The sequence below is a fragment of the Erpetoichthys calabaricus genome, chromosome 13 (genome assembly GCF_900747795.2).
Source record: "Erpetoichthys calabaricus chromosome 13, fErpCal1.3, whole genome shotgun sequence".
NCBI lineage: Eukaryota > Metazoa > Chordata > Cladistia > Polypteriformes > Polypteridae > Erpetoichthys > Erpetoichthys calabaricus.
The window spans coordinates 80130298-80144144 of record NC_041406.2 but is presented as its reverse complement, the minus strand read 5'-3'; the positions used below and the strand labels follow the sequence as shown (position 1 = coordinate 80144144).

The 13847-nt window shown below is 35.8% G+C and overlaps 1 protein-coding gene across 1 annotated transcript in view; it reads left to right on the top strand.

Moving 5' to 3' along the window:
• vwde (von Willebrand factor D and EGF domains) overlaps positions 1-13847 on the top strand; it is a 114194-nt gene that overhangs the window by 62446 nt on the left and 37901 nt on the right. Inside the window, 6 exon segments of the mRNA XM_028817157.2 lie at positions 2217-2381; positions 2495-2599; positions 2684-2798; positions 7581-7636; positions 7638-7808; positions 7810-7833. Of these exon segments, the coding sequence (XP_028672990.1) occupies positions 2217-2381; positions 2495-2599; positions 2684-2798; positions 7581-7636; positions 7638-7808; positions 7810-7833 (636 nt within the window).

The following is a 13847-nucleotide window of genomic DNA, read 5'->3' as shown; positions in this document are numbered from 1 at the left end:
TCACCGATTAAGAGGGGTTTCAGAGGAGCGACCACGTCACCTTGGTGTGCATTCAGCCACACTCTTCACAACAGCGTGGGGGGGAGGGGGGGAATTGGTATGTGGGTGAAGTTCAGATAACATGGCATAACAACAGCTGCAAGCCAACAGATGATTGAGCAAAGAGGAGTTAAAAAAATGTATTTGTATCACACTGTATCACCGCTTAAGTGTGGTTTCAGAGGAGAGGACGCATCTCCTTGGGGTGCGTTCAGCCCCCCTTTTCACAACGGAGCAAAGTGCAGGCAGGGGGCAAACCCCCCAGTATATATATATATTTTAATATGCGTTTATTCCTTTTACCAGAAAGATATACTGAACAGGTACAAAAAGTCTAATAGGCTGTGGGAGAAATAGCTTACTATTCCAAAGTTATACATTACTTCTTTCTATTCAAATCAGATAAATAATGGGCAGCATCTCTAGATTGATTAGCCCATGCAAATAAGAATTTCACTATACTCTGTACATGTGACAATAATGACTCTATAATCTTGTTTTTACAGTGGAATAATCTATCGGGCATGAAATTGATTCTTTAGATTGATGCGCTGTTTTTTTTAGAATTCATAAAATAAAAGACATCACTGACTTTGCAGTTTGAGACGTAAAGGGCCTGTTTTGTCCTTGTAATAAAAAGGCATGCATGTTTATGCTTAGCTTGAGGGCATGTTTCATGTTAGCTTCCCATACATGTTGTCACCTGTAGGGGCATCCCAAACCTCAGACAAACTCACACAGACACCAGTTCGGATTGCAAAAGACCTTTTATTCACAATACCTTTACAGGTTCTCTTCCACAATAAACAGAACTCCCTTTTCCACTCCTCCCAGGCAAGCTTTGTCCACCATCTCCTAAGCCCAATGCCCAGAGTGAGGTGAGAGGACTCATTTTATACTGGATCCAGGTGTACTTCCCAGGAAGTATAAAGGTTAACCCAACGGGGCTGCCCTACAGAACTACACTTTTCATGCAGCCCTGTGGGTATCCAAACCAGAGCCATGCTAGATGAGCATTACTGCCTAATATATTGGGATATGAGCTGTTATCAGCAGGCAGCCTCCCCCAGTCATCCATTATTTCTTTCCCTGACTGGTAAAGGGAATAGGAACCATCCCAGCCAGGATACACATCCATCCACACTGTTCTTCGACAATGACCTCCAGGCTGGGTAAGAGGCCGCTTTAAGAAGCAAAGCTATCAGGTGATTACTTTGTTTTCTGGTGACCACTAAAGCCATAAAGTCATAAATAGTAAATAGACTTGACTAGGTAAATGTGAACTTTGTGTGAGATAGTTAGAAGAAATACTTTTTTTTAGCAAGGTGAAAAAGTAGATAACAGAAGAGAGGAAAGCTGAAGGTGAGGAGGAGAAGAAGAGCGTATTTTAGTCTTTGTTAGCCGAACTTGTTTTGCCTCTTCCTAAACCTTTTCACTGTTTCCAACAATTTTCTTTGACTAATGCATTTCCTTTTCATTATTATAATATCGTTTTATGAATCTGAGAGGCTTTAACACTCTTGACCACTCAAACCTGATTGCAGGCCACTAATTGTGAAATTGCAAAATGAACCTGTCCCAATTACACATTAATTTTAAAATGCAGACTAAGTGCAAATTACATACAAAACCGTCAAGACTTCCCCCATACTGCAGTAGATATAATCCCCTTGAAAACATGTACTGACTCTGGGCATTATTTTTAATACACAAAGCACCTTTACTTTTTGAATTACCGTTGTACAATCTTTAAAATGCTGTGTGTGTACATTTTCTGAAAAGAAGGATTCTATGCTGAGAAGCAGGTAAATAATGTCAAATGCTATAAATGTGTATACAGTTCTGTTATTAAAAGAAACTGGATGTATTCTTCCATGATCATGAATGTGAACAGGGAGGGGAGAACATAAAATGTCTGTCAGCAACCAGTTTACAGTAGATTGACTAAAGGTTTACACTGAAATATTTTGCATTCTAATCGTATGTCTTAAAAAGAGATGATGTATAAAGAACAGTGCCCACATTTAAATGTGAAATTGTTCTCGGTTAACTGTAGTAGTAAAGTGTCGAGAATGGAAGTAAAGCAACATCCACATCAGCACATTGCTATTTTGTTTTATATTTCTTCCTTTCACATTCTGTTTTTTTTTTAATTTCAGTCTTTTATTTCTTAACAGTTTATTTCTGATGAATGGAGTTTAGGTGATCCCCAGCTTACAACAGCTTCCTTCTTGAGCAACACTGTTTTAGACTGTCAGCTACCAAGAGAAAATGATCAATCACCTCATAATATGGACATTGATATAGTTGATGATAAACCTCTTGCCAGATGGCAAATTAAGGTATGAAGAAAGTAAATCAACTCATTCCAGAATTATAACTAATATAATTTATATTTGACTAATTATTTGCATATGTCTAATTGCTTATTTTATTTCATTTCTTTTCTTCTTAGGTCTCAAATGATGGTTATGAATACAGCAATTCAAAAACATTAACACTATTTGATGGAGCTTGTCAAATATGTGAAGCCAGTTCTGATGGACTGTGCTCATTAAAGGTACAGAAAACATAAATCTATTTATATTTGCCAATAAAAGGTACAGTTACTAAAAGAATTATAGCCTGCATTATTATTTTTAAGGAAAGAACTTGCAACATTGATGGACTTTGCTATGGAGAAGGTGACCCAAATCCAATAAGTCCATGTCTGCTGTGTAAACCAGACATTTCAAAATTTACGTGGTCAATTAGTGAAAGTACGTAAGTACTCCATTATGCATCTTGTTTTGTAGTCTTGAGTCCAGCTAAATTTAAAAAAAGGAATCATTTAATTTATGTATACTTTCTTGGTATGGTCAAATCAAGTCAACAGATTTTCTGGATAAAAATGTAATTGTGATTGGTAATACATAAAACATTTGGGTTTAGTTTCTTAATGTTTTACATTACCTGCTTATTTTAACTTTCATAGCTGTTACTCCATTACTTGAGATTTAGAACATTAAATGTAGATAACTAGTACTGATATCTTTACAGCTACAAGTAATTTATAAAATCAATTAACGCAAAGAGTCATTCAACAATTAACAGCAAATTTACAAATTACTTAAGAAATAAATGCAGTTTAAGTAATTTTGACTGTAGAATGGTTTCCCTCAGCTGCAAGATTTGTGTTGAGGCTTTTTTTTGGTTTCTCACAAGTCAAAATGGCATTTTATAGTGAACAATCACAATTTATTTATACCTTCATTAGATATCTAACTTCATTTTTGAATATCCATTCTTTAAGTTCAAACAACATCTCTGACAATAAGTGCAGTTTCTTCTACTTTTTGCATTATTGCACTTAGTACTTAGACATTCAACAATAGTTCCCTGTATTTTTGTATACTAACCTGACATTACTTCCCCTCCCACAAAACTTATTAACCAGTGAATTCAACCTAATTTCTACTTCACTATATTTTTTAATTTAATGACATTCACTATCATTTTTTTATATTATGAGTTTTTGTTAGAAGTTCTCCTTCTTGACATATGTGCTTATTACAACATTTGCCAGAGCCTTTGTTATTATCCAAAATGGTTTTGAAATTGTTTTTTGATTTTTAATAATTCATATTGTGTGACAATAGCGCATTTCTTAATATATAAATGAGAGTTAAACAAAGAAAAACGTTGAGGTCCCAGTTACTGTGTATCCAATTTAATTACAACAACAACAACATTTATTTATATAGCACATTTTCATACAAAAAGTAGCTCAAAGTGCTTTACATAATGAAGAAAAGAAAAATAAAAGACAAATATAAGAAATTAAAATAAGGCAACATTAGTTAACATAGAAAAGGAGTAAGGTCCGATGGCCAGGGTGGACAGAAAAAACAAAACAAAACTCCAGAAAGCTGGAGAAAAAAATAAAATCTGTAGGGGTTCCAGGCCACGAGACCGCCCAGTCCCCTCTGGGCATTCTACCTAACATAAATGAAATAGTCCTCTTTGTAATTAGGGTTCTCACGGAGTCACTTGATGCTGATGGTCATACAGACTTCTGGCTTTTAATCCATCCATCATTGTTGGAACATCACGGTGCTTTGGGTAGATGCGCCACCACCAAAAGGACACCGGAAAAGGAAACAGAAGAGAGAGTAAGGGTTAGTACAGATTTTAGAGCCACCATGAATAGTTATTATAATGAATTGGATATACAGAGTATCAAGATTTAAGTTACAGTGAAGTTATGAGAAGGCCATGTTAAAGTAATGTGTTTTCAGCAGTTTTTTAAAGTGCTCCACTGTATTAGCCTGGTGAATTCCTAATGATGGTGATCAGATGCTGTAGGATTAAGAAGATGCTAGTGTCAGTCAAAGCACAGCACAGTTTTTACACAATGAATACAGTGATGGGTTTTTACTAGTGTCTTTTTAAAGGTCCATGAAGTTGAAATGGCAGAGGGCAATGAGGGACTGAGAGTAAGCTATGGTTTTCAGATCATTTCTGGGACAGTGGGTTTAGAGGTTTGGATGAAGCAGAGAGATCCGTGATTGTCTAAGCATTTACCCAACTCACTTCTATGATTCTCTAAGCTCATTCCCATCAGGTACAAGAAACAAGAAGTACATTTCAACTTGTAAGCCTTAGATAACATGAATTCATTTTGAACTACTTTGATAGTTTATAAGAAAACAATTGCGTCTACACTTTCCTTAGTAGGACTATTACAGTCACTGGAATGAGTAAGGTGTGTTTATAAGGTATGTAAGATGGATTTTGATATTGAATGGGTTTCTGTTAAGAGGGCTATTATAGTAATGGGGGACTTTAATTACCCAAATATTAACTGTCTAAACCTGAAAAATAGCCCAGTGCAATAGCAGGAAATTTTAGACAGTAATTGTTTTTAATACATTATGTTAAAGACCTAACATGGGGTAAACCTGGTAGATTTAGCATTTTGTAATAACCAGGATAGAATTGAAGGGGTAAAGGTCAAGTGAACATAATGTAATACAACTCACAGTAGTTTGGCAGGCCTAAGTTGCAAAGATTAAAACAGTTAAGTTTAACTTTAGTAGAGCAAATTGTGAATATATGTGGCAAAGTTAAAACATATAAGCTGTGATGAGCTTTTAAGTTTGTGACAGTTGAGGCACAAAGGATAACAACATGTGTAATGTGAGGGAGTGGGTAACTTCCCAGTAGCAACAGGGACTACTAAGGAGGTACTGAATGATTTGGAAATTGTAGAGGAAGAAGTATTGCTTATATTTTATAGGCTGTATTCTAACAAAGAACTAGGATTAGGTAACATTTATCTTAATTAACCTAGAATGATGCATATTTTTCAAAAGTCACTGCACACTGGGGAGATTCCTAAGGCGTGGAAAATTGGAAATATTATCTTGTTAAACAAAAAGGGTGATTGGGCAGTCCCAAGTAACTATAAGACAGTAGGCTTACTGTGCATCACAGGCAAACTAATGGAAGGAATTAAGGAGAAAGTTGAACAGCCTGTGGTAGAAACAAGAGTTTTAGGGAGCTGTCAGAGTGGATTCAGATGGGGGAAGCGGTGTTTACTAATATGCTAGAATTCTATAAGAATGCATCAAAAGGTTACAATAACCTTACTTTACCAGAATTAGGCGATGAAAAGAGTTGTGTCCCTCAGGGGTCAGTGCTGGGGCCAGAGGATACCAAGCTAGGTGTATTGGCAGATAATCTAGAATCCATTGAATCATTACAGAGGTACTTGGATAGTATACTGTTTTGGCAGATTTGTGGTGGATGAAGTTTAATGTAAATACATGAAAAAGTATTACAAACAGGAAGTAAAAAGGTTAGATATGAATACACAATGGGAGGACTGAAACTTAAAAGTACTGTTTACGATAAGGACTTAGGAGTTGTAGTGGTTTTGTCACTATCACCTTTCAGTGTACAGAACCAAACAAGAAAGCTAATAGCGTGTTAGGTGATATGTCACGGGTTATGGATTAAAAGTCAAAGAAAGCTATCCTTAAAGTTTATAACATGCTATTGAGGCCTTACCTGGAGTTCTACGTGCAGTTTTGGTTCCCAGGGTTCAAAAAAGACAAAGCAATTTTTATGGAAAGTCCACAGGAGAGAGTGACTGGGCTGATTCCACAGCTGTGGAGTATAAATAATGAGGAAGCATTAAAGAAGTTGAACCTTTTCATTTAAGCAAATGGAGATTAAGTGGTGACATGATTGAAGCATTTAAAAGGGAATTAGTATAGTGGATCCAAGCTGTTACTTTAAAATGAATTCAGCAAAAACACAGGTGGGAGCTGAATCGCCTGTTCTTGTCAAAATTTTGCTAATGTTCTAATCTCTGCTGGACAATAGTTTAAGTATTTTCAGTATTCAGTAAACATGGTTTAAAATAGTTTGCGGCATCTGTTCTGGCTCTGGTGAATGTTGTAAGGTGACCACTCCGTATAGTAAAATAAGTAAGTATTGTTCTTAAGGTGTACAAATTAACTACAGGTGTCTGATTCTGCCAGCACTGTATACATTTTAGTGTTAAAACAGATGTGCACTTTTATGAAAATAACTTTTGGCATCACTGGTATTGATACACGTTTTGAGGTATACAGGATTAACAGTATGCACAAATTATTTACAGCTACAAAATAATAATAATGATAACAACTCATAACAAGTGTTGGGGTCCCAGCTGAAGAAGTATCATTTAATTGTAGTGTTCTGAAAAAGTATTTGAGAGAAGATTAAGATGGTATGAGGTGAAAGTTGCATTGCTAGTCTAATGACTTCATGACAATGATTTCATGCCATCTTTTCTCTTTATTTTGTCCAGCCTAAAAGAAAAGTGGTTGGGGGTGGTCTGATGTAATGTCAAGGTTCCTTGGGAAGTACTTCCTCTGTCCTGGGAATGGGAATGGAGAAATCTGTCATATACATTGTAACACGCTCTCCAATCCCTCTTAATTACCTATAAATTTGTCTCCGTAAGACATTCACAATGATTGCATGTATGACATAATATAGTTTGTAGACAGCAATTGCAATTGTTGCATTATAAATTGGTAAGAGTTGCAACAGAGTCTGTTCCTGCAGAAGTTTGAATGTGTACTTATTTACAATAATAAAGTGCTATATTGTTCGGCAAGCCCTGTTGCATTCTGGGAAGAATGTCAAACTTCATGACACAAAATGGCTGATTAATCCCTGGCACCAGCTTAACCTTTCATTAAAAATATGTTATGCATTATAAACAGCTTTGGGTGAAAACATGAAATGATCTTATGGATAAAATTATATATTTTTTTCATAATTAATAGTGGTGTAATATGGGCATACCTTTCACTTTTAATGAGAAACAGAGGTAAGCATTGGGATGCTTGTTACACAGTAAGTGAATTTTAGCTAATTTTAGCTATATCCTCTACCTTTGGCAACTACTGGAAATTTACCAGTTGATAAGGAAAATGAAACAGCTGGTGTGAGAATTCTGGCATTTTGTAACTATTTTACCCTTGTTATTTATTTATCAACAGAAAATGAGCCACCCATTTTCCAGCCATCGCAAGCAAAGCTTAAAACATTCAGAGGTGGAAAATTTTGTGTACCAGTTCTTGGCCACAGACCCCGAAGGTTCTGCAGTTCTTTTTACACTGGACCAAGGTCCAAAGGATGCAGTACTCTCACCTGCTGGACTTTTGATCTGGAAGGTGACATCTGAAACAACGGAAACATTCAGATTTTCTGTAACAGATGACTGCAATTGCTGAGTCTAAAGCATCTGTAGAGGTATACATACAATATACTGTATATGCTAAATACATATGTATCATGGTTTGTTTTGCTTGCATTTAATATATTGATTGCAGAAAAATGGAGTCTATACCTACAGCAGCCTGACTTTAACAAAAACTAGCCAGTAGATGGACACCAAGCAAATCACAGAGCATATTAATTCATGTACTCCACAAATAATTACCATCCACACTTCATCAAACTTACTTAATACAAATCATAAAGGGGCAGCTTAGTGTTGCAATGTTATCTGATGTTAAATGGTTGAAATGTGGAAGAAAACCCAAATTACACTGTGCAACTCTGCAACACAAAAAATAGTATGAGCAACTTGTAACAATTAAATAATGAAAGTATCCTTCTCAAAAATTCACTGCTGACCTAATTGTAGTAAGGCATAACACTATCGACTGCCCCACCATGCCACTAATTACTTGTATTAAAGTCAGTCAGCACAGGGCGCAAGGCAGGAACAAATCCTGGGCTACCACAGGACACACACACACACACTAGGGACAATTAGGAACGCCAATGCACCTAACCTACATGTCTTTGGACTGTAGGAGGAAACCCACGCAGTCACCGAGGAGAACATGGAAACTCCACACAGGGAGGACCCTAGAAGCGAACCCAGGTCTCCTTACTGTGAGGCAGCAGTGCTACCACTGTGCCACCATGCTGCCCTATATTAAAGTACTGTATTTAAATTTTACTGCAGGGACTCAAATTCAAAACAGTTATTACCACAAAAAATAAAAATAAAAACAGCAAATAACTCTTTCTTTAAATCTATACTAATAAAAGGCAAAGCCCTCACTGACTGACTGACTGACTGACTGACTCACTCACTCACTCACTCACTCACTCACTCATCACTAATTCTCCAATTTCCCGTGTTAGTAGAAGGCTGAAATTTGGCAGGCTCATTCCTTACAGCTTACTTACAAAAGTTAGGCAGGTTTCATTTCGAAATTCTACGCGTAATGGTCATAACTGGAACCTGTTTTTTGTCCATATACTCTAATGGAGGAGGCGGAGTCACGTATCGCGTCATCATGCCTCCTACGTAATCACGTGAACTGAAAACAAAGAAGAGATTTACAGCACGAGTCAAACGCAGGAACGAAGGTAAATGACGTTAATTGTTGAGTGTCTTTTAATAATATGTAAGCATATACATATTAACACATATACAATTAAACGTGTGCAATTTACGGGGTGATTTCTCAGGCTTAAAAGCTCGCCTTTTATCAAATGCGGGAACAAAGGTAAATGACGTTAATTGTTGAGTGTCTTTTAATACTGTGTAAGCATACATATCAACACATGTGTAATTAAACGTGTGCATTTACGGGATTATTTCTCAGGCTTAAAAAGCTCGCCTTTTATTAAAAAAGATAAATGCAAACTGTTTTCATTCTGAAGGGCACAAACCACGTTGGATTTCAGCCGTTAAACAAGCGAAAATGTCGGTACACCAGATAAATAAGCGCAAAATATTATCAGTTGTATTGTATGCTTACAATACATATAGAAATGTGTTAATCGTTAACTAATAGTATGGGATGGTGTTTTTCGACTCGCGCCTTTATTTAAACGATTGCATGTCTTGGTGGGTTTGCGTAGCTTATTGTCAATATCTTTACACTTCTTTTTAAGACTTATTGACTGAAACGGGCTTTCACGGAAAAAAGTTAGGCTTTGCTACAGGATACACCCTCCACAAGTTAAGGAAGTAAAAATAAAAGGTATATATTTCTGTTTTTATTTAAACCTTTTAAGTTCGTATGCATAGCCCCATTTAGCTGTTTTAGTTTTTTTTTCTTTCTTCAGTAATATTTAATCTCCTTAAAGAAAACAGCATATGCATTTTACTTTTTTTTTGTATCTCTTTAGTAATATTTTAGTGTAAAAGGATAACCAGAATTTAAAACTTTTATGTTACTTTATAAAGTTATTTTACACAATGTTGAAAATTAATAAGAAAGCTACATATTTTGGCAGCTGCTGCTTTAATTTTCAATGAAATGAAAAAAGCTCTCCAAGAGAAAACCTCAATGAAGAAGAAACAGTTTGCACTATCTAAAAAGGAGAAACCCTCAGTTATAAAGGTTTGCTGCAGATGACTTAACTGAAAATAAATGAATAGTTTTCCTATGTGTATAATACATATTTATCTATTTGACTTATGCCTTTATTCCAGCAACTTGCAACATCTGAGGTACAATTTGTTACATTACTTTTGTTTTTTTGCAGCACAGGCAGGTGAAGTGACTTCCTCAGGGTCACACAGTGGTGTCAGTACCAGGATTTGAACTGACAAGCTCCGGGTTTGCTGAAATATTACTGAAGAAAGAAAAAAAACCAAAACGGGCAAAATGGGGCTATGCATACAAATGTCCATCCATCCATTATCCAACCCACTATATCCTAATACAGGAGCCAATCCCTGCCAACACAGGGCACAAGGCAGGAAACAAACCCCGGGCAAGGTGCCAGCCCACCGCAGGGCGCACACACCCCACACACACCCACACACACCACGGACAATTTAGAATCGCAAATGCACCTAACCTGCATGTCTTTGGACTGTGGGAGGAAACTGGAGTACCCGGAGGAACCCAGACAGACACGGGGAGAACATTCAAACTCCACGCAGGGAAGCGAACCCAGGTCTCCTAACTGGCACCTTTCACTGCGCCACCATTACCGCCCGCATACAAACTTAAAAGGTTTAAATAAAACAGAAATATATACCTTTATTTTTACTTCCTTAACTTGTGGAGGGTGTATCCTATAGCAAAGCCCTAACTTTTTTCATGAAAGCCCCTTTCAGTCAATAAGCCTTAAAAACAGGTGTAAATCTAAACTTGCAGCACCACTATTCAATTACACTTGCCTAACGCCTCTCCTAAGGGGAAATACTGTGGGATCTAGGCATCCGTCAAAGCACCAATCACAGGCCCGATTAGAAAGCAGGAAGCTGTGATTTGTCGTCTCCCTCCCATGTAACAATCACAGCCCGTGTTACAACGCACTATGTATGTATGTGTATATATGTGTATGTGTGTGTGTATGTATGCGTGTATATATGTTGATATGTGTGTGTGTATATATATGTTTACATAACCTCTTTAACACACTACTTCTCCGCTGCGAAGCGCGGGTATTTTGCTAGTAATAATAATAAAATATCTGAAAAAAGTATAAGCAATTGGTTTGTGTAAGTTGTAAATTTAGAAATTGATATTCAATCTTTCCAGTCACTTCTGAAAATGTATTTGTGCACTGTGTATTTCATGCCATATACTTATCACCTAGAAAGAAGTCAAGCAAAATGACACCTTTTATTGGCTAACTAAAAAGATTACAATATGCATCTATGCAATATATAACTTGCCTGAAGAAGGGGCCTGAGTTGCCTCGAAAGCTTGCATATTGTAATCTTTTTAGTTAGCGTGGACGCTGAAGTCGGAAGAACAATGGGAGTCAAAAACACCAATTTAAAATAAAAAGCAATTTCTTTTATTCTTGGTGAGAGGAGAGGCTGCCCGCCTGCCAGCTCAAGTTGCTACAGACAGGTCAGATCAGACAACCTGCCCAAAGCAGGAAGTTTTTTTCTTTTTATAACCATTCTTTATTCTTAAACAAAAAGGAAATATGACAGTTCATTTTGAGGTCATACATAGATCATTATAGCTTGCGGTCACACCCTGGATTGGAACATACAGGAGCACACACAGTGTGTCTCACAGTTAAAAGAGTTATTAGCACATTCACAGTCTTAAGCAATATCCCTTGTGAGCATCAACACACACAAGACCAACTGCAGCGATCTCCCAGCTAACTGTCACAGGATTTGTGCAACCTAAGCAGATTTAGACAATACTCACTTCCTCATTCTTTCTGCATCATCAGGGTTACAATACTTCAACGGCTATGTGGCAGTTACAATTTAAGAATCTTTTGATTAAGCTTATAAAAGGATTAATGTTATACTGTCGGTTAATGCACAGCACATTCTTATTATAGCTTACATTTCGCACATAATGATCATCATACATAATAACTGATTATACAATATCAAAAGCTACCTTAAAAGTTAGTTTAGTACATTTGTCTTACAGGAATACACTTTTACAGCTTAGTGTCTGTTTTAAATTACATTTGTTCAGTTAGTTTAATACATCCTTATTTATTTATACATAAGTGTCACGCTTCTTATAGTTCTATTAGCATCATACTTTTATTATTTGGAAAGACTGAAGCACCTTAATTCTAAATATTTCTTCCTCATTAGCCAATAAAAGGTGTCATTTTGCTTGACTTTTCACTATCATTCATAATGGCTAACATGATACAACACCCTAGTACTACTTATCACCTAGAGAAAGGGTTAAGTGTAAATCTCTCTTTGATTTTTCGAGCAAGTACAATAGAATTATTTTTGGCCCTTTGACTCTCTGTACCAAGCTTTGTCCACTTTGATGGTGAAATTTTAAGAAGGGTGCAGTTCCTGCAAATTCCAATTTTCAGTTTAACCACTGTCTACAACCAAAGAAATCTGAAGAACTTAACAGCTTCAACTGACGCGAAGTTAGACCTGAGCTGAGTGTAAAATGGGTCCTTCAGTCTATTAAATAAACAAAAATAAACGTTAAAAGATGCTGTATTTATTTCATATTTAAAAGTGTTATCTGATTTTTTTAAGTTGCCTTTCTAGTAGGACTTTCTGCTATAATTTCTGTTGAAAAGACCATTTTGTCCACCAGATGGTGACAAAGTAATATAAAGCAGTGTTTCTTAACCCTTTTGAGACTGCAGTACCCTATTTAAAAAAAAAATTAAGATTCATGGAACCCCTTTACAAATTAAAAAAGGAAGGAAATTACAAGATAATCAGTTGTGTGAAAAATATCTTAATCAATATTTTTTATAAATATATGCATATACAGTATATATTTATGCAAGTAAGTATATTAATAAAACTACCAATATTTCAGGCATGATAAATGTGACTGAGAAGTATGTGCTGCCATTATATGACACAAATCATCAATTTTTGGTGAAAGAGTTTATTAAAGATAGCCATAATGTAGGTGGTCATATTAAGCTTATTTTGGTATTTTGTTTTCATACCAGTGACCGTCAAAAATCTACTTTCACAGAAGCACATAGAAGCAAACTGGAGTAGGATCCTTAATGCTTACTCATTTAAAAGACCACACTGACTGATTTTTTTAATTTAAATTTATAAAGAAGTAACTTAGTCTTCATATATTTTAACGTAACATCAGAGGAAAGAAAAGTCAATATTTCTTTTTCATTCGTAGACAGATCACTCTTAACTTGTTTATTGAAATAAAATGGATCCAGAACTCGCAAAAAAACTTCTTGAGTCCTCACTTTGAAGAAAACTGTCTTCAAGTTTAACTAGTGACATCTGTAAATGATAAGTCACAATAAGTTTTGGTTGGTTAAATTGTAATCATTTCTCTTTTCTACCTCCTTCATTCAATTAGTTAAGTTTTGAAGTTGTTTTCAGTTCTTTTCTTTAGTTCTTCTTTTTTATTATGTGTTTCCTGAAGTGATAAGTTAAATTTTATCTAAAGCAGTATACCTGCAGGGTAAGATAAGTTCATGTTCAAATCTGTATCTTTTAAGAATTGTACAAAGTCACAGTTGTTGTTTGATAGGAATAGAATTATTTCTGCTCTCCGATCACAACAAAGTCTCTGATCATGACAAAGTCTTTATAAAAATCTGACTTCATAAAAACTAGAAAACATCAGCGTACAATAATAAGAAAGAAAACTAATGAGTTTTGATGTTACCAATACAAGTAAAGAAAAGTGATATTAATATATTCAATTAAGTTAATGCACACAACTAGATGCATGGGGATGAATTAGGGTTGCTAACTATCATGAAAGACAGCAGAACCATTGGTTTCTGATTTGGGTGAGCTCAGATCAGGTATAGCAAGAGATGTAATCAGTACTGTGTCA